The sequence below is a fragment of the Terrapene carolina genome, unplaced genomic scaffold (assembly GCF_002925995.2).
Source record: "Terrapene carolina triunguis isolate 2854851 unplaced genomic scaffold, T_m_triunguis-2.0 Scaffold131, whole genome shotgun sequence".
Lineage (NCBI taxonomy): Eukaryota > Metazoa > Chordata > Testudines > Emydidae > Terrapene > Terrapene triunguis.
The window spans coordinates 35,263,182-35,284,401 of record NW_020664482.1 but is presented as its reverse complement, the minus strand read 5'-3'; the positions used below and the strand labels follow the sequence as shown (position 1 = coordinate 35,284,401).

The 21,220-nt window shown below is 41.5% G+C and overlaps 1 protein-coding gene across 1 annotated transcript in view; it reads right to left on the bottom strand.

Annotated features, from left to right (window-relative positions):
- Window positions 1-21,220, bottom strand: part of DIAPH2 (diaphanous related formin 2) — an 887,225-nt gene that overhangs the window by 741,703 nt on the left and 124,302 nt on the right. The window contains exon 6 of the mRNA XM_024202840.2: window positions 5,889-6,028. Within this exon, the coding sequence (XP_024058608.1) occupies window positions 5,889-6,028 (140 nt within the window). The remainder of the gene's footprint in view (window positions 1-5,888; window positions 6,029-21,220) is intronic.

Sequence of the window (21,220 nt, the reverse complement as noted above, 5' to 3'; positions counted from 1 at the left end):
TTCTTCAGATGCACTTCTTGCATCTGAAGAAGTGAGGTTCTTACCCACGAAAGCTTATGCTCCCAATACTCCTGTTAGTCGCAAAGGTGCCACAGGACCCTCTGTTGCTTTTTAAATGAATACACTTCTTTATATTTTTGTTCCATTATTAGTGTGTCAAATTATACCAAACTTGTATTATGTTCCAGCTTCACTGTGATAATTCAGTTTGTCATCACTGGGCTTTTCGTAAGAGTCAATTTCATTTACTTATGATCAGGTTATGCAACGTGGTATGTAATGACCTTAAATATAAAAATGCTGCATGTTTATGTGAAGGTAGTTTCATATCACATGAGGAACCTAGCAAATTATATTTATTTCCAACACTATTTCCATTTTATTAGTATAAAATGACTACAAGGAAGAGAAAATACTAAATGCACAACAAAATCAAAACTTTTATATTTTAAGTTCTCATCTTATTAAATATTTGGGGTTTTTTGTCATTGCAAGAATGCCCATGTTTACAGAGAATATTTAGCATACAATAAACTAGATGTTGTTAACCTATTTTCTCAAGTGCTAGTCAACTATCATCTACTTATTTGGATAAAATTATTAATTATTTCCTCAATGAAAGAAATTATGAAACTCCAGGACAAGTATTGAAGTAGGCTGTATGCAAAAGATACTCAAACTTGATAAACAATATTTTTATATGAGCTGTTTGGAAATGCTAGACTACGATAAATGCATTAAATTCACAGATAGTTTAATAAAGGCTTATATTATGAATAACTGATACTTCCATAAAAAAAACATTGTGAATTAACTTAAGTTCTTGTTCATCCTTTAGTGCATGTAGCAGAGTCAGTGAATTGTTAACTTCCCCATTAATGCAGTCATCTACTCTAACTTGTTAAAAAGTATACTTGAAATTATATGGTATAGCGCCTTGCATTCAGCAGCTTCACGCGAAAGCCAATAGAAAAGAAGTCCCCGCCCAAATTAGTTACAATGGTATTACTGCTTCCTTGGAAATATTCTAGGAGTTAATAAGACGACAGAGGATAATGAACGATTTGAAAACCAATTCTACTAGAGTTATTTCTCACAAAGCCCATAAATTCTAACCTCTGCCAATAAAAGTGCTGAATATGAGTTACTGCCACCCACCCTTCACTGAACTAATTTTTTTAAATCACTACATTATCATAATTTCTCTTAATCGCCCCAGTATGTCTAGTATACACGCAAGCTTACAGAAGTGAGCTTTTCTACTCCTGACTGCCATAAAGAGTAGAGGACACAGTCAGCAGTAAATTATAAGGCCATATCTACACAAACAAGTTGTACTGATTGAATTATACTCAATATAGTTAAAACACTGCAAACCCATAGTTATGCAGTTATACTGGTGTAAGAAGGCTTATGCTGGTGTAACTGCTTTCAGACTAGGGGCAGTACTGGTTTAAACGATTTCAGTTTACAAAAGAGTTGTATTCCCACCCAAAACAGTTATACTAATACAAAAACCATATGTAGACCAGGTCTGAGAATGGACCTCCATGCTCAATTCCACTAGAATAAGAAATATGGGCAGCAAGCTGGAGCTGGGACATAGGATGCAGTTATCCTAGCACCCATGTAAGGCATGTGAAACAGAATGGTCTACTAGAGCCCAGGTATATACAGGAGGGGTGTATTTCACCATAAGACAAATTCCATCATGACAGAGAGAGAATTCCAATTTAACAATACAATTCAAGAGATACCTGTTAAGACTGACATTGACTTCACTCAAGTAATGAGAAATGGTCCTAAAATTCTCCTAAATAATCCCTATGGCAAAACTTTTAGGTAAGTGTTTGCTTCTTCATCCAGGCAACTGGTCTGTCCCGTCCCTTCCCTACCCCCACACCAACTCCGGGATTAGAGGATGAGCTACAACATGCAAAGAAAAACATTTAGTTAATTATCCTCTGAACACACACTGCAGAGAAAATTAAAAGTGAAAAAGAAAGATTATGAAGTGGTAATATACCAGTAGAGCACGAACTGTACACAGACATGCCTCTGAATTTCCCAGAGTTTTGCTGACCAGTTTTCATGAAACATCTTTTTTTATGTTCAGAGAAAGCTATTTTCAAACTCAAGATGTCCAATCTAATACAGAAGTTCGATTTTAATTGGTTTTTGTTTGTTTGATTTTACTTCCTCGGTAGCAGAACTGAATAGGTAAATCAGCCTCCCAGAATTAAAATATTTATGGCACAGGAGTTGGGCAAGGAACTCCTTGAAGGCAATGTAATAAATTTAGCCTTGAAATCCAAATTCAACCATTCCAAGGATAATGCTACCATCAACACTAGTTTTTCCATAGTAACGGAGAAATTATGGCAAGGCACCCAGTTGCAGAAGGGAATGAATACTTCATCTTCTTCAAGGGTGGTTCAAAAGCAGCGGTCTGCTGTACATCCTGGCTTCCATACGGGAATGAGCCCTTCTGAGACACAATGCTTCCTCGAGTGTGTGTGCCTCCACACTGACCTTAACTGGGACACACACCTTCAAGGTATGATATAGTCCTTAAGTTCTGACATAACACAAACTTCAGACGGGTATTAACCACATATTTTCAACAGAGTACAGCTCCACCCTTACGCCAAATTATTTATTTACTGACAACAAGGCTGCGTATCAACCTATAGACGCCACCAATGTAAGGGTGGGCACGGGAGATCATATTTTATGCCGAACAAAAATCACTTTCTTTATCACTTGAGAAGGATAGTATGACTGTGCGCATCACTGTCTCACGCTCAGGTGCCTCCGTGTATTTAACAAAAACATTATGTGAAGTCACCCATCACATCTCTTAGTTGCCTACTATCACTGAATGTCCATACTATGAACATTTATCCCACTCTCAACCTCCTCCCCACACTGCAACACACAGAGAGACATCAGCAGAATTATACAAGAATAAAGGTTTACCCTGCTCTCCCAGGCCCTTCAACATGCACCCTGCAAGAGATGCTGGGTGATTCATGTTCTTGTGCCTATGATTACTGGCATGAGTGCTGGCACTGATCTGCCCAAATATATGCTATAAGGAAAAGCCCCTGAAAAAACCCAGTTTTAATATAAGAATTACTTATTGACTTCCAAAAAGTCTGCTTGGTTATTCTCATTTCATGAAGTAGATGTAATCACTACAGATACGTCCATCACGGCTGAATTCAATGAGTTCAACTCATAATCAATAAAGGTTTCCCTTTTATTTCCAGTAGGATTTCACCTCCTCCTGATCTCCACAGTTTATCTGACTTTATTGCAATATTTTGCAGTTTTCAATTTAATGCACACTTTTTCCTGGAACTGGGAAAGTTGCATGTTTTCAGAGCTATGTAAAATATGCTATCAACACCTCTGATAGAGCTTAACTAGAAGAACAGGGAATTTTAAACCCCCAGGTACAAGATTTACAATCCAAAGGCATAAAAAAAGTCAAGCAGAAGGAGTGATAGTATGACAAAAAAGAGTTTTACACTCTATCCAAAAAAAAAAAAAAAAAAAATCACTAAAAATATTTTGGCTCCTCAGTGACATTTAAAAAATGAATGTAGTCATGACACTTTAGATCTTGGTTCTGACCTCTAACGCAGTTAAAGAAAGTAAATCGGAAAGGTTTTCAGGTGAGAATCTTATTTAAAGCCCCCTATTTAAAAAGGGCTTTTAAAGGTACTGATTCAAGTAACATGGGAACATGTATATACAGTTTACATCTTATTCATGTTTTTTCAGCCTACATATTATACTGTACCTGGGGGGAGGGATAGTTCAGTGGTTTGAGCATTAGCCTGCTAAACCAGGGTTGTGAGTTCAATCCTTGAGGGGGGCATTCAGGGATTTGGGGATTTAGATGGGGATTGGTCCTGCTTTGAGCAGGGGGTTGGACTAGATGACCTCCTGAGGTCCCTTCCAACCCTAATAATCTTTGATTCTATGATCATAGGAAGTGAGACATATTGTAGAGGCACTTTTCACAGTACCAGAATAATTATATTATAATCTGTTTACAGGGGTGCACAACAGAGGACACAGTGGGCTCTTCTTCACCCAACCCCTGGTCAGCCCTAACTCATGGGGAGATGTGAATGGGGATACATTGCCAAAATAGATTTCTATTGTACAGAAAGAGACCAGAAACTGCATACAGACTTTTTCCTTCTAATTCTGATCTTTAGTCTGTTTCTTTTGAGTTTGGTGCAGCCTCCCCAACTCCTGTAGCCCCTGGCTGCACCAAACATAAAATATAGTCATTATGCCTGGTTGCCTATGAGCTCCAGTTTACTTCTAAGATTCGTATCCCTTGCATTCCTGGCCCACAAACTCAGTAGTAGCTGGCACAGGAAACTGAAGATATTTTTGTCTAACTCTTCTCAGGTTGCTCCTACCCAAGTGTTTAAAGACTTTTACACACTGTATCACACATACCTATTTAACGTTACTCTAAAACTACGGGCTCTAAAACAAGGATTTACAGTTAAACAAAAAAGTTAAGAAAAGATACTTTCCTGGCAGGCCAAATCTACCATAAAAAAAAATTTTCAGTCTACCCTTTGTTTTTTCATTGAAGATTACAAAATGATTCATTATCTAAAATACTACTCAAGACTTTGATACAACATATCTGAAAAGCCAAAAAAAAATACTACCTGCCACACTTTGAAAGATGAGTATTGTAGCTTATTTGTTTTAACTAGTAGAACGAATGCCAAAATTGCTATTGGCATGAAGCTTAAATATGTGAGGGAATAGTCCCTCACTAGGGAGACATATTTGAGCCTTCTGGCAAATTTTGGTTACTTGATCAATTTATGATGCTTTCAAAACAAGCTGTTGTGGATGTGCAACATATTTCACATGGGATTTTTTTTTTTTCTCAAATATGGTAAGTAAAGGCTGTGTTGAGCCAGGGCTAATTAAGTTTTGTTATGAAAGAATGGCTATGGTATTGAAGTGCATATGGGATGAAGCAAATGGCCCTTCCCCTCCTTCACTTCAGACATTCCACCATCAGCAGTAAAGGAGCTCCATTACTGTACATCTTAGAAAGTGTGCCCTGGTCACATACCCCCTTCCTGCAAACTTCAGGAATGTTTAGTGACTGTATAAAAAGATTATGAACAGCCAGGACAAATGTTACAGCTTAAGGAACTCAGCAGGTTATCAGCCTCACAAGGGGTATGGAAAGTCAGCCAATATTCCTCACATAAACATGGATACAAATTCAAAGTCAGCCCAGTTGTCAATCCTTTGTGCATTCTCACTCTAAAGCTGTGCACAGAGGAGGAGACGTACTGAAGCCACTGGGGCACATCTATTAGCAAATATGCCATATGGTAATATACATAAAACCATTCATAGCTTACTAGTCAGCAGGTTTCATTGCTCGCCCCAGTGTCTCATTTGACACCAGAGGTAAATAACTTGATTTACCAGTCACCTCTGATGTCAAACGATTTGCCTTCCTTCAACCAAAACAATAGTTTCAGCAATTTCAAAAGCCTTTTTAAACAGTAGCAGCAAATCTTCTGGTTTCTAAAGCTTCCATGAAGAAACATTGTTAAGCAGAGTCTGAAACTATAAGAATTACTGCTCTGCTTTTAGACACTTCCCTCTTAACGGTCCTTAACCTAAAGCCTATGTCTTTAACCATTATGATCATTTATCGTTCACAGTACTTTTAGACTTCGATCTTGGTACTGAAACCCAAGAAATTAACTAATTTTATAACATGTTTCACATAGGGGTCCAACATATGGCACAGCAGTTTATTATTTACAATTAGCACCATTACATATCATCTCTGTCATTATAAAGTAAAACTTATCTCCTACCTGACTGGATTGCTGGTTAGAGACACTCTCAGAGACTCTAGGCAGTTAAGAAGTTTTTCTTCTGTGATACCAGATCGTAATTCATGGACATATTCTTGTGAAGATAGTGTGCACTCATGCTTGCTATTTTTCAGTCCTCCCTGTAAAAGAAAAAAAAAATGAACAGATGAAATTTTAACATAGCCGGAATCCAAATTACATAAATTAGTAGAATATATTTAAGAAAATACAGATGTGAAATTTCACATCTAGAATTGTCATTCTTTCTATCTGCCAAGAGTACTGCATCCAAACTCCTGATTTACAAGTATAAACAAGGCTGTATACAGTAACATTCCTTGTATGGCTAGCAAGAAAGCTAGTGCTCACAGAAAATTTTCTTCCATCCTTCAGAGAAGAAATTAAAACAACTTATCACCCAAGTAGCAGCTGATAGTGATGTATAGCACATGATATATTAAGGCTTAAATAAAATTCCCTAGGACAAAAAATTAATCTGTGACATGCTGTTTGAAGAAAATAGTGTACATCATTTTAAGATTTTATCCATAGATTTGAAAGGAACTTATTTTTTTAAAAGTAACCAAAATTGAGACAAAAAAGTTTACTCAAAATATACAAGGATTGACTATTTAAAAAAATGTTTTGTTAACATTATGAAACATACAAATAAGAGGTAGATTTTAATGTATAGATATAAAACACATCATATAGAAATATGGGAAAATCCATATTTGGCAAAAGGAAGACAATTGTCTCCAGACATTATTTCTGGGAGAGAATTGTGGGGACTTTTTCTACAAATGCATATCAGTTTGCCTAAGTTCTTGATTTCACATGAAGTTCAGCAGAGTTGAAGCTTCACGATCGTCTAGTGGTTAGATAACCAGAAGCTTGGGTTCCAGGAGTAACGAATAGTTTTGGTACTATTACATAAGTAATAAGAAGAGTTGAAATTTGGTTGTGTCCATGCAAATTGCATTTGGAAACTCTGATGAGTTTTAGCTCGTGGGCTCTAGTCTCCATCTTCCATGGAAATTGAGGTAGTATTGGAAGAAATAAATTCGGGGAAGAGTTAAAGAAGGTGTTTTCCCCTTCAATTTATCAGTTTACTCCTTGGCTTATCTATCCAATTTTATGGGAACTGCATGCAGAAACAGAATTTTCACATTCATTTCAGCTGCTGGTTATCTGCTGAGATTTTCAAGCACAGGTTTCAAGTAACAGTTACAAAAGGCTCCTAAAAGTGTTAAGTTCATCAATTAAGTAGATAAATATGTAATAAAGAGAAGTTTTGGTTTTTCACCAGCATTACAGCTTCAAAATTGGCATATTAAATTATTTCTGACCTGGACATGCAAAAGTCAAACCATCTCCAACTACTCAAATCCCTGCCTTCATGCCTCTTCACAGTTCTAGAACCTTAACTGGGCCTGCCTCTTCCTGCAGTTCCCTGCCTCATTCCCTAAATACATCTGCAACAAATGAGATTGATCCTACAGAAGAGAGTTGCCTTCACTATACAATTCGGATTTATTGCTTGAGCAAGTTCCATCCTGCAGAGGGAACAAGGCAGATATGTCAGACCATCTTAATGCCAAAGAAAGGCAGCATATGCATTACCTAACGCACGTGCTTGACTTTACTACATTAACAATTTTAATAAGTTTTAAAATAAATGTTTATATATACACACGAACAAGTCAAAAGCAAGGTAACTAAATGAAAGTTTTAGCCACCCAATAGCACATGCCTTGTATTCCTCCACCCACAAATATACACATTATCACCACATGCACCACAGACCATATACCGCAACCCAATCTCCCCTGCAATCTATTCAATTATGCATGCACCCAAGATTATTTTCCCCTTCCAACCCTATTACTTAGGACAATTGGTGTAGTACTTGGCTATGTTAGGAGATTGGGGGGGGGGGGGGGGCGCGTTAAGAGATGGCTAAAAGGTGTTTTGGATTACTGAAATCCCTAGAGTTAAGGCTCTAGTGCCTGGTCTGTGGGGTATGGTAGCTGCAGTAATGGTGAAGTTTGTGCTGAAGAAGGTATGGGATGTCACGTGACTCAATTTGAATGATTATTTCATTGTTTTTTTGTCAGGTTTCTTACATGTGGCAAACCTAACTGCAACAAAACTGTTTGTTTTAAATTAAGTGAGGATGAGGTTTGAATGAAAGGGACAATTATAAGTGAAACTGTTTATGACTTCTTCTGTCAGCAACTATGTGCAACTCCAATGTAAGTTCTCAACACCAGAAGTAAAAAAGGAGAAAAAAAATGTAGCTCCTACTGGAGAAGGTTCTGTATTGCACGAGATTTCATGTACAATCTCATCAATCAGCTTTGGATGCGCGACAGAGACTTTCAGCTATAATGTTAATAGTTGCAAAACAGGACCCTAAATAAGTATTAAAAACCCCTATCGATTGCATGTTATCTTTCAGAATGCACCTCTGATTTGTATATAAATAGCCTTCAAAAAACCATGTTTCAGTCACTGACATGAAGCAGGAGTTCCATGGCCAAATGTTCATCCAGAGCCCAATTTCAACAACGTCCAAAAACAAAGCAAGTAGGTAGAAAATTCAGAGTAAGAACAAATTCCACACTGGATACTTGTTTTTAGAGTAAACCAACAACTTCTGCTCTATTGTGCGAGCAGCGGCACAGGAGCCGGCGAACAGGGCTGCTAACGAGGGAGTTTGAGTGGGAGTTCCATTGGAGGAGAAGGTATCTGTATTTGCATCTGTCTTTGTAGTGCTTGTATGTGTAGAGGCCTGGAGAGGCAGCGTGCTGGGAGGGCAGCTGAGCCCTGAGTAGGGGGCGGAGCTTGGCTGAGGAGAGGGCCTATAAAAGCGGCCACCCAGCCAGGCAGCGGCACAGCTGCGGGCAAACAGGGCTGCTAACAGGGGAGTTTGAGTGGGAGTTTACAGGGGGAGGTGGAAGGGGAGGCAGGAGGGCGCGGTGTCCCGTGTGCTCTGGTCCCCCAGGTGCAGAGGGCACAGGTGAGCAGGCAGGCACAGACAACAGCAGCCATGAGCCAAGCAGCAGGGGATACAATGCAGATGATTGCATGTGGCAGCTGCGGTATGTACATGGTCCTAGCGGGGGTGCCTGAACAGAGGTATGTCTGCATGAAGTGCCGCCTAATAGAGCTGCTGGAAGAAAAGATCCGAGGTTTGGAGATGCAGGTAGATACCCTGGTAGAGTTTAGAAGGGGGTTTAAGCAGCTGATGGAGCAAAGGCAAGGAGTGGCCGAAGGGGAATGCTCAGGGGTACAGGTGGAAGCACGGGCAAAGGCCTGGGAGGGGGGAATGCCGGGGGGAGAACAAGAGCAGTGGAAGCATGTGACCGTGAGAAGCAGGCCAAGGAAAAGGAGGGCCAGTGAAGGAGAAATAGAGCTCAGGAACAGGTTTGGGTGTTTGGAAAACGAGGAAGGGGTGCAGCAGGTGGTAACTGAAGGTGGGAGGGTGAGGAAGAAGAGAAGAGCGGCTAGTACCATAGAAAGAGGGGAGGAGTTGATGGGGACAGCACCAAATCTGGGCCCCGGGAGGATACAGGATGGCATAAGGGGGATTATAAAGGAAAATAGGAATGGACAGGGGTTGCAACTAGAGGGATCAGGGATAGATTAGTAGATCGCACTGTCACCAGGCAAAGGCAGGTTTACGTGATTGGGGACTCCTTACTGAGGAGGTCAGACAGGCCTGTGACCAGGGCAGACCCAGAGAACAGAAGGGCGTTAAGGTACAGGATGTGGACCTGCGGCTGAAAAGGATCCTAAAAGGAGCAGGTAAGAACCCCTTGATCATTCTTCATGTAGGAACGAATGACATGGCTAGGTTCTCGCTGGAAAGAATCAAGGGAGATTATGCCAGGCTGGGGAAGACGCTTAAGGAAATCAAGGCTCAGATCATCTTCAGTGGGATTCTGCCTGTTCCTAGAGAAGGGCAGCAAAGGGGTGATAGGATTGTGATGATAAATAGTTGGCTACGGGAGTGGTGCTATAAAGAGGGCTTTGGGATGTATGGCCACTGGGAGGCTTTCGGGGACAGAAAACTGTTCTCACGGGACGGACTTCACCTAACTAGGGAAGGAAATAGACTTCTGGGAGGGAGGCTGGCTCATCTCATCAAAAGAGCTTTAAAACTAGGAATTTGGGGGAGAAGGTTGGGAGATGTCCAGTTAATCTCCACACCAGATTATAACATTGAGAGGGAGGACAAAGAGATAAGAACGGATATAGCTGGGGGGAAGAGATTGGACATATTGTATGTCAATAATGAGGTAAACTGTAAAGAAATAATAAGTGATGGAATGGATAAGACGGAGTCTGTCTGGGCAATACTCACATTAGGTGAAAGAACTACTAGAGCCTCCCCTGGGATAGTGCTTGGGGTGTGCTATAGACCGCCAGGATCTAGCCTGGATATGGACAGAGAACGCTTTAATGTTTTTAGGGAAGTAAATACTAATAGGAACTGTGTAATCATGGGAGACTAACTTCCCGGATATAGATTGGGGAACAAAAGCTAGTAACAATAATAGGGCTCAGATTTTCCTAGACGTGATAGCTGATGAATTCCTTCATCAAGTAGTTGCTGAACTGACGAGGGGGGATGCCATTTTAGATTTGGTTTTGGTTAGTAGGGAGGACCTCGTTGAGGAAATGGTTGTAGGGGACAACCTTGGCTCGAGTGATCATGAGCTAATTCAGTTTAAACTAAATGGAAGGATTAACAGAATTAAATCGGAGACTAAGGTTTACGATTTCAAAAGGGCTAACTTTAATAAATTAAGGCGACTAGTTAGGGAAGTGGATTGGACTAACATATTTATGTATCTAAAGGCAGAAGGTGCCTGGGATTATTTCAAATTGAAGTTGCAGGAGCTGTTGGAGGCCTGTATCCCAAGAAAGGGAAAACGGTTCGTAGGCAGATTTAGACCGAGCTGGATGAGCGAGCGTCTCAGAGGGGTGATTAAGAAAAAACTGAAAGCGTACAAGGAGTGGAAGATGGGAGGGATCAGCAAAGAAACCTACCTTATTGAGGTCAGAGCATGTAGAGATGGAGTGAGAAAGGCCAAAAGCCATGTAGAGTTGAACCTTGCGAGGGGAATTAAAACCAACAGTAAGAGGTTTTATAGCCATATAAATAGGAAGAAAACAAAGAAAGAAGAAGTGGGACCGCTTAAGACTGTAGATGGAGTGGAGATTAAGGATAATCTAGGCATGGCACAATATCTAAACGAATATTTTGCATCAGTCTTTAATGAGGCTAATGAAGGGCTTAGGAATAGTGGCAGCATGACGGATGGGAATAAAGGAGAGGGGGTTGACATTACCGTATCCGAGGTAGAAGCCAAACTCGAACAGCTTAACGGGACTAAATCGGGCGGACTGGATGATCTTCATCCGAGAATATTAAAGGAACTGGCACGAGAAATTGCAAGCCCGTTAGCGATAATTTTTAATGAATCTGTAAACTCAGGGGTGGTACCGTTTGACTGGAGAATAGCTAATGTGGTTCCTATTTTCAAGAAGGGGAAAAAAGTGACCTGGGTAACTACAGGCCTGTTAGTTTAACATCTGTAATATGCAAGGTCTTGGAAAAAATTTTGAAGGAGAAAGTAGTTAAGGACCTAGAGGTCAATGCCAATTGGGACAAATTACAACACGGTTTTACGAAAGGTAGATCGTGCCAAACCAACCTGATCTCCTTCTTTGAGAAAGTAACAGATTTTTTAGATAAAGGAAATGCGGTGGATCTAATATACCTCGATTTCAGTAAAGCATTTGATACGGTGCCGCATGAGGAATTATTGGTTAAATTGGAAAAGATGGGGATTGATATGAAAATCCAGAGGTGGATAAAGAACTGGTTAAAGGTGAGACTGCAGCGGGTCGTACTGAAAGGTGAACTGTCAGGTTGGAGGGAGGTTACCAGTGAAGTTCCTCAAGGTTCGGTTTTGGGTCCGATTTTATTTAATCTATTTATTATTGACCTCGGAACCAAATGTAGGAGTGGGCTGACAAAGTTTGCGGATGACACAAAGTTGGAGGTATTGCCAATTCGGAGAAGGATCGGGATATCCTGCAGGGAGATCTGGATCACCTTGTAAACTGGAGTAATAGTAATAGGATGAAATTTAATAGTGAGAAGTATAAGGTTATGCATTTAGGGATGACTAACAAGAATTTTAGCTATAAGCTGGGGACGCATCAGTTGGAAGTAACGGAAGAGGAGAAGGACCTCGGAGTCCTGGTTGATCGCAGGATGACTATGAGTCGGCAATGTGACGTGGCCGTGAAAAAAGCTAATGCGGTCTTGGGATGCATTAGGCGAGGTATTTCTAGTAGGGATAAGGAGGTGCTGCTTCCGTTATACAAGGCACTGGTGAGACCTCATTTGGAGTACTGTGTGCAGTTCTGGTCTCTCATGTTTAAAAAGGATGAATTCAAACTGGAACGGGTACAGAGAAGGGCCACTAGGATGATCCGAGGAATGGAAAACCTGTCGTATGAAAGGAGACTCGAGGAGCACAGTTTGTTTACCTTAACCAAAAGAAGGCTGAGGGGGGATATGATTGCTCTCTTTAAATATATCAGAGGGATAAATACCAGGGAGGGAGAGGAATTATTTCAGCTCAGTACTAATGTGGACACGAGAACAAATGGATATAAACTGGCCGTCGGGAAGTTTAGGCTTGAAATTAGACGAAGGTTTCTAACCATCAGAGGGGTGAAGTTCTGGAACAGCCTTCCGAGGGAAACAGTGGGGGTGAAAGACCTCTCTGGCTTTAAGATTAAGCTTGATAAGTTTATGGAGGGGATGGTTTGATGGGATAACGTGATTTTAGTCAATAGGTCAATAACGTGCCATCGCTGGTAATTAGTAACAATGGTCAATGATGGGATATTAAAAGTTACTACAGAGAACTTTTTCCGGAGGGTCTAGCTGAAGAATCTTGCCCGCATGCTCGGGGTTCAGCTGATCGTCATATTTGGGGTCGGGAAGGAATTTTCCTCCAGGGTAGATTGGCAGAGGCCCTGGAGGTTTTTCGCCTTCCTCCGCAGCATGGGGCAGGGGTCGCTTACTGGAGGATTCTCTGCGACTTGAAGTCTTTAAATCATGATTTGGGGACTTCAACAGCTGAGTCAAGGGAGAGAATTATTCCAGGAGTGGGTGGGTCAGCTTTTGTGGCCTGCATCATGCGGGAGGTCAGACTAGATGATCATATTGGTCCCTTCTGACCTTAAAGTCTATGAGTCTATGAGAATGGAACACCAACATTGAAGATGCTACCAGGAGCCTCCATAATCCCTGTTATTGCAAAACTTTCAATGACTCAGCCAAGCAGCTTTCCATCTATTTGATAAGTTATTTATCTGCAGCTATCAACAAGTTCTTTGGGGTATGCATAGGGGAAAAGTGGATTTCAAAATTTAAAAGATTTAAGATGGGAGTCTTCTCCTTCTCCCCCCAATTATTCCAGCTTCTCAACTTCAGTCACTTTAAGGATCCACATGGCAAATCAGTGAAACCTCTTCTGAAAATATGTATTGTACTGTAAAACCTATCTATGAACAGTGATTTAAGTGTAGCTGTAATTATTTAAGAGTTTTATTGCAATATGTGGATTAATAAAATCCTGTTGTGATATAGAACATAGGGAACAAGTAGAAAATGGACGGATGATACAAATTTTAATTAACTGCTCTGTGTAAGATTAATTAAAGTTACTAGTATACCCTTCTGATCTTTAAAACATAATGCAGAGACAAAAGCTAGCAATCAGTGTGCGTCACACTGTACCAAAGATAGGGGAACAAAAAGCTTTATTCCTTAATTTGAAATCGATTAGGAGGGAATTGTTACCTCTTGACTAACCCTCTTTCCTCTTCCCACACCCCCCCAAAAACATGCATGCAGGACCCAAACAGTGGGAATGGGGAGGAGAACTGCGGGTCAGCTGATATACTGAGCTTGCAGTGCTTGTAGCAGAATTTACATTGATAGGGACGCGGGACAAAGGGTTAAATATCAGGACATGTGGTCACCCTGCAGGCAGGCACCGGGATGGAATGCATTGCCGGCGCTGGGTCCATTGTCTGTGCCGGGGGACCGGTGCCGAGGAGAGCTTCCCGCTGCGGGAAGTCAGGTCCCTGCTTTTGAGCCCCGTGTGAGTTGCACGGGCGGGTCAGAGTTGCCTGCTCTCGGTGCTGACAGCACCAAGGGTAAAGACCCTGCGGGAGATCCTTTACCCTTTTGAGTGTCTCTGAGAGACATTAGGGCTCCCTGCCTCTTCGCATGAGAGGGTGAGAAGCCATGCTCCCGGTCAGTTCTGACTTGGCAGCGGAGCATGAGGGAAAAGGTTTACTGCCCTTCTCTGTAGGCGGCTGCAGAGCTTTCTCCATGAGGAGCATTTTTAGCCGCAAGTCTCTGTCACGGCGAGCTCTAGTTTTTAAGTTGGTGCAGTGGAGACACTTCGCAGGGACATGTGTCTCGCCAAGGCATTTAACGCAGAGTGAGTGCCCATCAGACCGTGGCAGAGACTCCTTGCAGGAGCCACATTTCTTAAAGCCTGGTGACCTCAGTATAATGAAAGTATGAGCGGCCAGGGAAGTCTCAACAAGAGACTAACTTGGGGGGAGCAGGATTTTTTAAACTAACGAACTATGCTAAAGGAAAGGGATAACTGGGAAATGGCTAGCTAACTATTTCTATTTTCCTCTACTTATTTCCTACAGTAACCAGGGAAGAGATGAGCACTTCCCCGAGTCCCATCTTCAGCCCAGGATGGTTGAGAAGGAACTGAGGGGGGTGCAGGACGCGCGCGCTCAGGCAGACCCTAACGACGCCACGAGACAGCAGCTGAGTGTATGCGTCCCCGCCAGGCACTGCTACCGAAGATCTCCGACCAACGGTGCCGGGACACACCATCAACTAGAGCGGAGCACCCACAGGGACAGCACTCGAAGAAGAAGCAGTCTTACACAAATTAACTTTTTTAATCTGAGATGGGGTATCTTCTACACATTTTAATTTAACACCATAGGCCAAACTCATCCTGACTGGTTGGCCCTAAGTATTTTTACTCTAGTTTAAGTGAAGACTTGTTTACAAATTAATTTGAGGATCAACTCACAACTTGCAATCAAAAAATCAATGAAAAATTCACTTCAATAATGTTTCAGAAATAACCAAATGTGAATTTTAAGGACACAGACAAACACAAGTATTGACGTACTTTTTAAATTTTCAGGTGGACAGTTAATTTCTTATGAGTTGAGAGTCCTAAGTTGGTTTCCTGGTATAAGATATCTTATTTCTCAGAACCTTCCTCTGCTGACTGAACACAATCATGCCTTTAAAATACATTTACTCCTGAGGGCATTCTGCACCAAAAAATTAAAAAATCTGCACTAAAAATAAAATTCTGCACATAATATTTTAAAATTCTGCAAATTTTATTTGTCAAATAAATGTGGAGGCTCCAGCATGGCACTGGGAAGGACAGAGCACTGACTGCACAGAGGTGGGAGATCACTGTGCAGCTTCTCCCCGGGACATGGACTCAGCGATGAGGCTGCACCCAACCCTGACACAGCACAAGGACCGGGCCTGCCCCAGAAACACCCCACGGCCATGCCCCTCCATGCCCTGTGCACCAGGTGTGGGCAGGCAGGCTCATCAAGGCAGGATCCAAGTGTGGAGGGGCTTAATGTGGGGGGATCCAGGTGCGGATTGAGAAGGTTCTGTGTGGAGTAGTGTGGGATCCACGTGTGGTGGGGATCTGCATGCACAGGGGCTTGTTGGGGGGTTCTGGGTGCAACAGTAATAGGACTCTGTAGGGGGGTCCAGGTGAAGGTGTGTGGGGCTCAGTGGGGGTTGTCTGTGTGCGGGGGGATGGAGCTCGTCTTGAGGTTGTGGGGGGCTCAGTGGTGGGGTCCAGATGCTGGGGGAGTGGGGCTCGGTACAGTGGCTCATCGGGGTGGTCCAGGTGCAGGGGGAGTGGGGCTCGTCAGGGGGGGTTCTGGATGCACGGAGGTTGGGTGGCTGGAGGAGCAGCTCCCTGTACAGTGACCCCTCACCCTGCAGCTGAGGAGCGATGTGTGCAGGGAGCATGTGGGGGGGGGGGAAGGGTTGCAGAGCTTCCTACAGCCAGGAAGTAGGGAGGTGGGGTGGGTCTGAGACAACCCCAGATGCCCTGCAGGGGAAGAGGAAGTTCCATCCAGCCCAGCCGGGACTAGCAGCTGAGCCCAGCACAGGGTAGGAGCCACTAGCCGGGTTCTCCCCAGTCCCGCCCCTCTGCCCCACAGTGATTTACCTCATGGTCGGCTGCCCTGGGCACCCAAAACATACTGCTGAAGAAGGTTGCATGACTGCTCTTGTGACTTCCTTTCGCTTCCCCGACAGAAAGTCATTTTTCTGCGGTGAAGCAAAGAAAACTGTGGGAGACAAATTCTGTGCATGTGCAGTGGTGCAGAATTCCCCCAGGAGTAATATATTATAACAGAGCACCAGACTCTCCTATAGTTATATTTGAGAGTCACTCACTCACTGGGAGTCTAATTTCTCTAAAACCCGCAGGTTGTCTCAAAATTTGCTTCAATTGTCACAAATACGTGGGATAAGGTTAGTGATCCAAATATTTACTCAATTCAGCAAGCAGTTCCTAAGAAAAATCCACACCCTCCTCACCCCTAAATAAAGTTGTTTACAAAATCATCTGGTTCTTTTAACCAGGGCTTTGGAGCAGAGCCCAGAGCTGGAGCGCGGAGCAGCTCCGGAGCAGTGGAGCTGCAGGTTTTTGCCTGGAGCTGGAGCGGAGCCGGAGCACAGCTCCAAAGCCCTGCTTTTAACTGTTTTTGAGCACACCTGGGGCTCAACCGGTCACACCAATCCTGCTCCTTCAAGGAAGAATTATTTCAAAAGATATCAATAGTTAAGTTTGGAATTCCAACCTGGCTCAAGCTAAACCAGGGGTCGACAACCTCTGGCACGCGGTTCGCCAGGGTAAGCACCCTGGCAGGCCGGGCCAGCCGATCGCAGCTCCCACTGGCCGCGGTTCGCCACTCCAGGCCAATGGGAGCAGCTGGAAGCCGCAGCCAGCACATCCCTTGGCCGGTGCTGCTTCCCGCAGCCCACATTGGCCTGGAGCTGCGAACTGCTTACCCAGCGTGCTTACCCTGGCGAGCCGCGTGCCAGAGGTTGCCGACCCCTGAGCTAAACTAACACTCCAAGCAGAGTGAAATGCACATGTGCAGCAACAGCAGGGTTCTGTTGCAAGCAAGAGGGTGTGTAGGCAGTCTGTCACAGTAAATGGATGACGTAAGCCTTAAGGTGTAATGCTGCAGTGCTCATTTGCTGTTTCTCCAGGCCCCTCCCTTAGTCTCTATACCTCAGTGTCATTCACACCTGCCCTTCATACCCTGCCCTTCATACTCTTCCCTCCTTCCTCCACTGCCCTTTCCCCCCTACCTTTCTCCCTTCAACATCCCCTTTCCCCTCCCTTGTTTTGTCCTGCTGTTTTTAGCGTATCCTCTCCCTCACTAACTCCAGCCCTCACCCCCAAAAAGACTGTGGAATTTAACACGACATACTACCATCATATTGTTCATTCTGCTTATGTGTTATACCCCTCTGCCCACCCTTGGTCGATCCAGTATACTTAGGTTATAAGCTCTGTGTGGATGGGAAGTGCCTAGCACAATGAACATTACTGTAATCGCAAACTTACAGTTAGTGCTTAAATCTTCTTTCAAGCATGACAAGAACATTATTATTTCTGTTCTATAGTAAACTGTGTAATAAAGAAAACTGCTAATGTACACTGAAAATGAGATCAGGAACCAACATTATGCTCTCCACTCCACACACTATCCACCAAGGATTCTAACAGTGTTCCACAGACATTATGCTATTGAGACATGGAACAATCTTTAATGCTTCCATTAGTATAAGCCTTATTCAGTTAGAAATTGCGTCACTGAGTAGCACCAGAAGTTCAGATTCTGCTATATTTGCCTCAAGATGTGACAGTGCTGCAGGGACCAAAATACAGTCTTTTTTGGTGCCTTTATTACCTGCCCTCCACTGCCCTCCCACCCCTATTATGAGAAACTGAACTAATGTTAAGTTTGGTAACAAACATACAGTGATATTGCTTTTGGTTAGAACTATTATACAAAATAGTCTATACTAAGATTTCAGTTATTCCTTTGTTTAATTAAAATTGAAATCCCCATTCAAGTTGGACGTTGGTCAAATCACTCCAGTTACAGGAATTCTGTTTGGTTATATCAGATATCTTTGAAGTAATAGCTACATCGACTGCAGCTACCACTCCTGCGTTTACAGTGGAACAACCAAAGAAAAATATATACAGATCCAAGTTTTAACTGGAGAATAGCATGTGGAAAAGTCACCGCTTGGACAATTTTATATGTTTTGTTTTATCTAACAGTTTATAGAGTCACTCAGGTAGTAAAAACTCTCTTTTTTTAAGGCAACTTAAAGCCTAGAGGAGCAGAATTCTCAATATCTAACATTTACAAAGTTGTTACCACCTACTGATTGAAAAAGCAACCTCTCTTATAATATATTAAGCATGATCCAGTGCCTAGAATGTAAAATTTCATTGCAACTAATGTAATTACTACTCAAATATGTTTAATGTATGGAAATACAGTTAATTAGTTGTATTTAATGTTTAAATGACTTACCAGGTAGACAAACCATGCACTGTGAGAGTTATTAGGTCTAGCATTCCTCAAGTACATTTGAGTTCTTAAAAATTGAGCCACCCAAAAATAATTTAAAAAAAAAAAAAAAAAGTTTTTCCCTCCCAAAAGAAATGTATTTTCTACCTGTCAAAGCTGCTATTCTACTGATTCGCATATTAATTATTTTTCAAAGAAAAACTATCACTTTGGACATGAACACAAGTCTCAGCCTCAACCAAGTTATCACAAATGTTAAACATTTAAACTGTCATTATTATATATTAACAAAAAAAAAAAAAGCAAAAAGTACTAACCACAAGAAAAAAATAAAACCTTTATTGTTCATCATCTAATAAACATAGCTACACTTCTCTGGTAAAGTAAATATAACTTACAGCACACACAAAAAAAAATACATTTAAAGGTTACACTAAAAGCAGCACTTGTCAACTGTGCTACATATTACAAAATTGTCAGTACCATTAGAAAAGTATTTCAAGACTTAACATAGTAGCTAACAGAGTAATTCTTCATGAAGCTGTAGCTTTCTTTTTTCTACAAGCTGTCACTAATGTTGAACACTCACACTTAAATCCCTCTAAACTCATGAGCAAATGCACAATAAGAGAGACTGAACGTCATTCTGACTTTTCTTCCAATGCCAGTGTTCAAACTCACATGTTCAAAAAACAAAACAAAAAATCACCAGTGCCTTAAAAAAAAAAGTCAGATTTTTTTTTTTTTAAAGAAAAGTCCAATTTGTATTCTTTTAATTTGCTCTTATTACGTTTTTGAGCCTTTAGGGTTAACATTTCCTTAACCAGCACCTCTAGTAGAGGTGCAAAGTAATCAGTGTGTGGTGATGCATATATGAATGGCCAAATCTGATTGCAGTTCAAAGATAAAAATAGAAGTGGGTGCTGGTGCTGTTACTAACACGCCTACGCGCGCACACACACAAACCCCTATATATTGTTAAGCCGATGGACACCTCCTGCAAACACACTATTTAAATAAACTTCCACCGTCAGGTAATGTTCACTTGTTTTCCAGAAGCTTCAACATACTACAGATTTTAATATTTTCATTAGTTACTGTTGCTTTAAAAATTATATATTGTTTTCTTCAATAGGAGGAAATAAGGATACATAGATAAATTAATAGTAGCATTGGTGGAAATTAGGGCGGTCAATTAATCGCAGTTAACTCATGCAATTAAAAAAATTAATCGTGATTAATCACACAGTTTTAATTGCGCTGTTAAACAACTGAATACCTATTGAAATTTATTAAATATTTTGAATGTTTTTCTACATTTTCAATTATATTGATCTCAATTACACCACAAAGTAGACAGTGCTCACTTTATATTATTTTTATTACAAATATTTGCACTGTAAAAATGGCATTTATAAATTCACTTCATACAAGTACTGTAGTGCAATCTCTTCATCATGAAAGTGCAACTTACAGATGTAGATGTTTTTGTTACATAACTGCACTCAAAAACAAAACAATGTAAAACTTTAGCGCCTACAAATCCACTCAGTCCTACTAATTCTGCAGCCAATCTCTAAGGCAAACAAAAGTTTTACATTTACGGGAGATAATGCTGCCCGCTTCTTGTTTACGTCACCTGAAAGTGAGAACAGACGTTCGCATGGCACTTCTGTAGCCGTCATTGCAAGGTCTTTACATGCCAGATATACTAAAACATTTGTATGCCCTTTCATGCTTAAGCCACCATTCCAGAAGACATGCTTCCATGCTGATGATGCTCGTTAAAACAATAATGCATCAATAAAATTTGTGACTGAACTCCTTGGGGGAGAATTTTATGTCTCTGGCTCTATTTTACCCGCATTCTGCCATATATTTCATGTTATAGTAGTCTCAGGTGATGACTCAGCACATGTTGTTCATTTTAAGAACACTTTCACTTACGAGTTGACCAAACGCAAAGAAGGTACCAATGTGAGATTTCTAAAGATAGCTACAGCACTCGACCCAAGGTTTAAGAATCTGAAATGCCTTCCAAAATCCGAGAGGGACGAGGTGTGAAGCATGCTTTCAGAAGTCTTAAAATAGCAACACTCCAAAGCGAATACTACAGAACCTGAACCAACAAAAAAAGAAAATCAACCTTTTGCTGGTGGCATCTGAGTCAGAGGATGAAAATGAACATGCATCGATCTGCATTGCTTTGGTTTGTTATCGAGCAAAACCCGTCATCAGCATGGACGCATGGCCCCTGGAATAGTGGTTGAAGCATGAAGGAAGATATGAATCTTTAGTGCATCTGGCATGTACATATCTTTTAACACCAGCTACAACGGTGCCATGTGAATGCTTGTTCTCACTTTCAGGTGATACTGTAAACAAAATGTGGGCAGCATTATCTCTTGCAAATGCAAATAAACTTGTTTGTCTGAACGATTGGCTGAACAAGTAGTAGGACTGAGTGGACTTGTAGGCTCTAAAGTTTTACATAGTTTTATTTTTGAATGCAGGTTTTTGTTTTGTACATAATTCTATATTTGTAAGTTCAGTTTTCATGATAAAGAGATTGCACTACTGTACTTGTATTA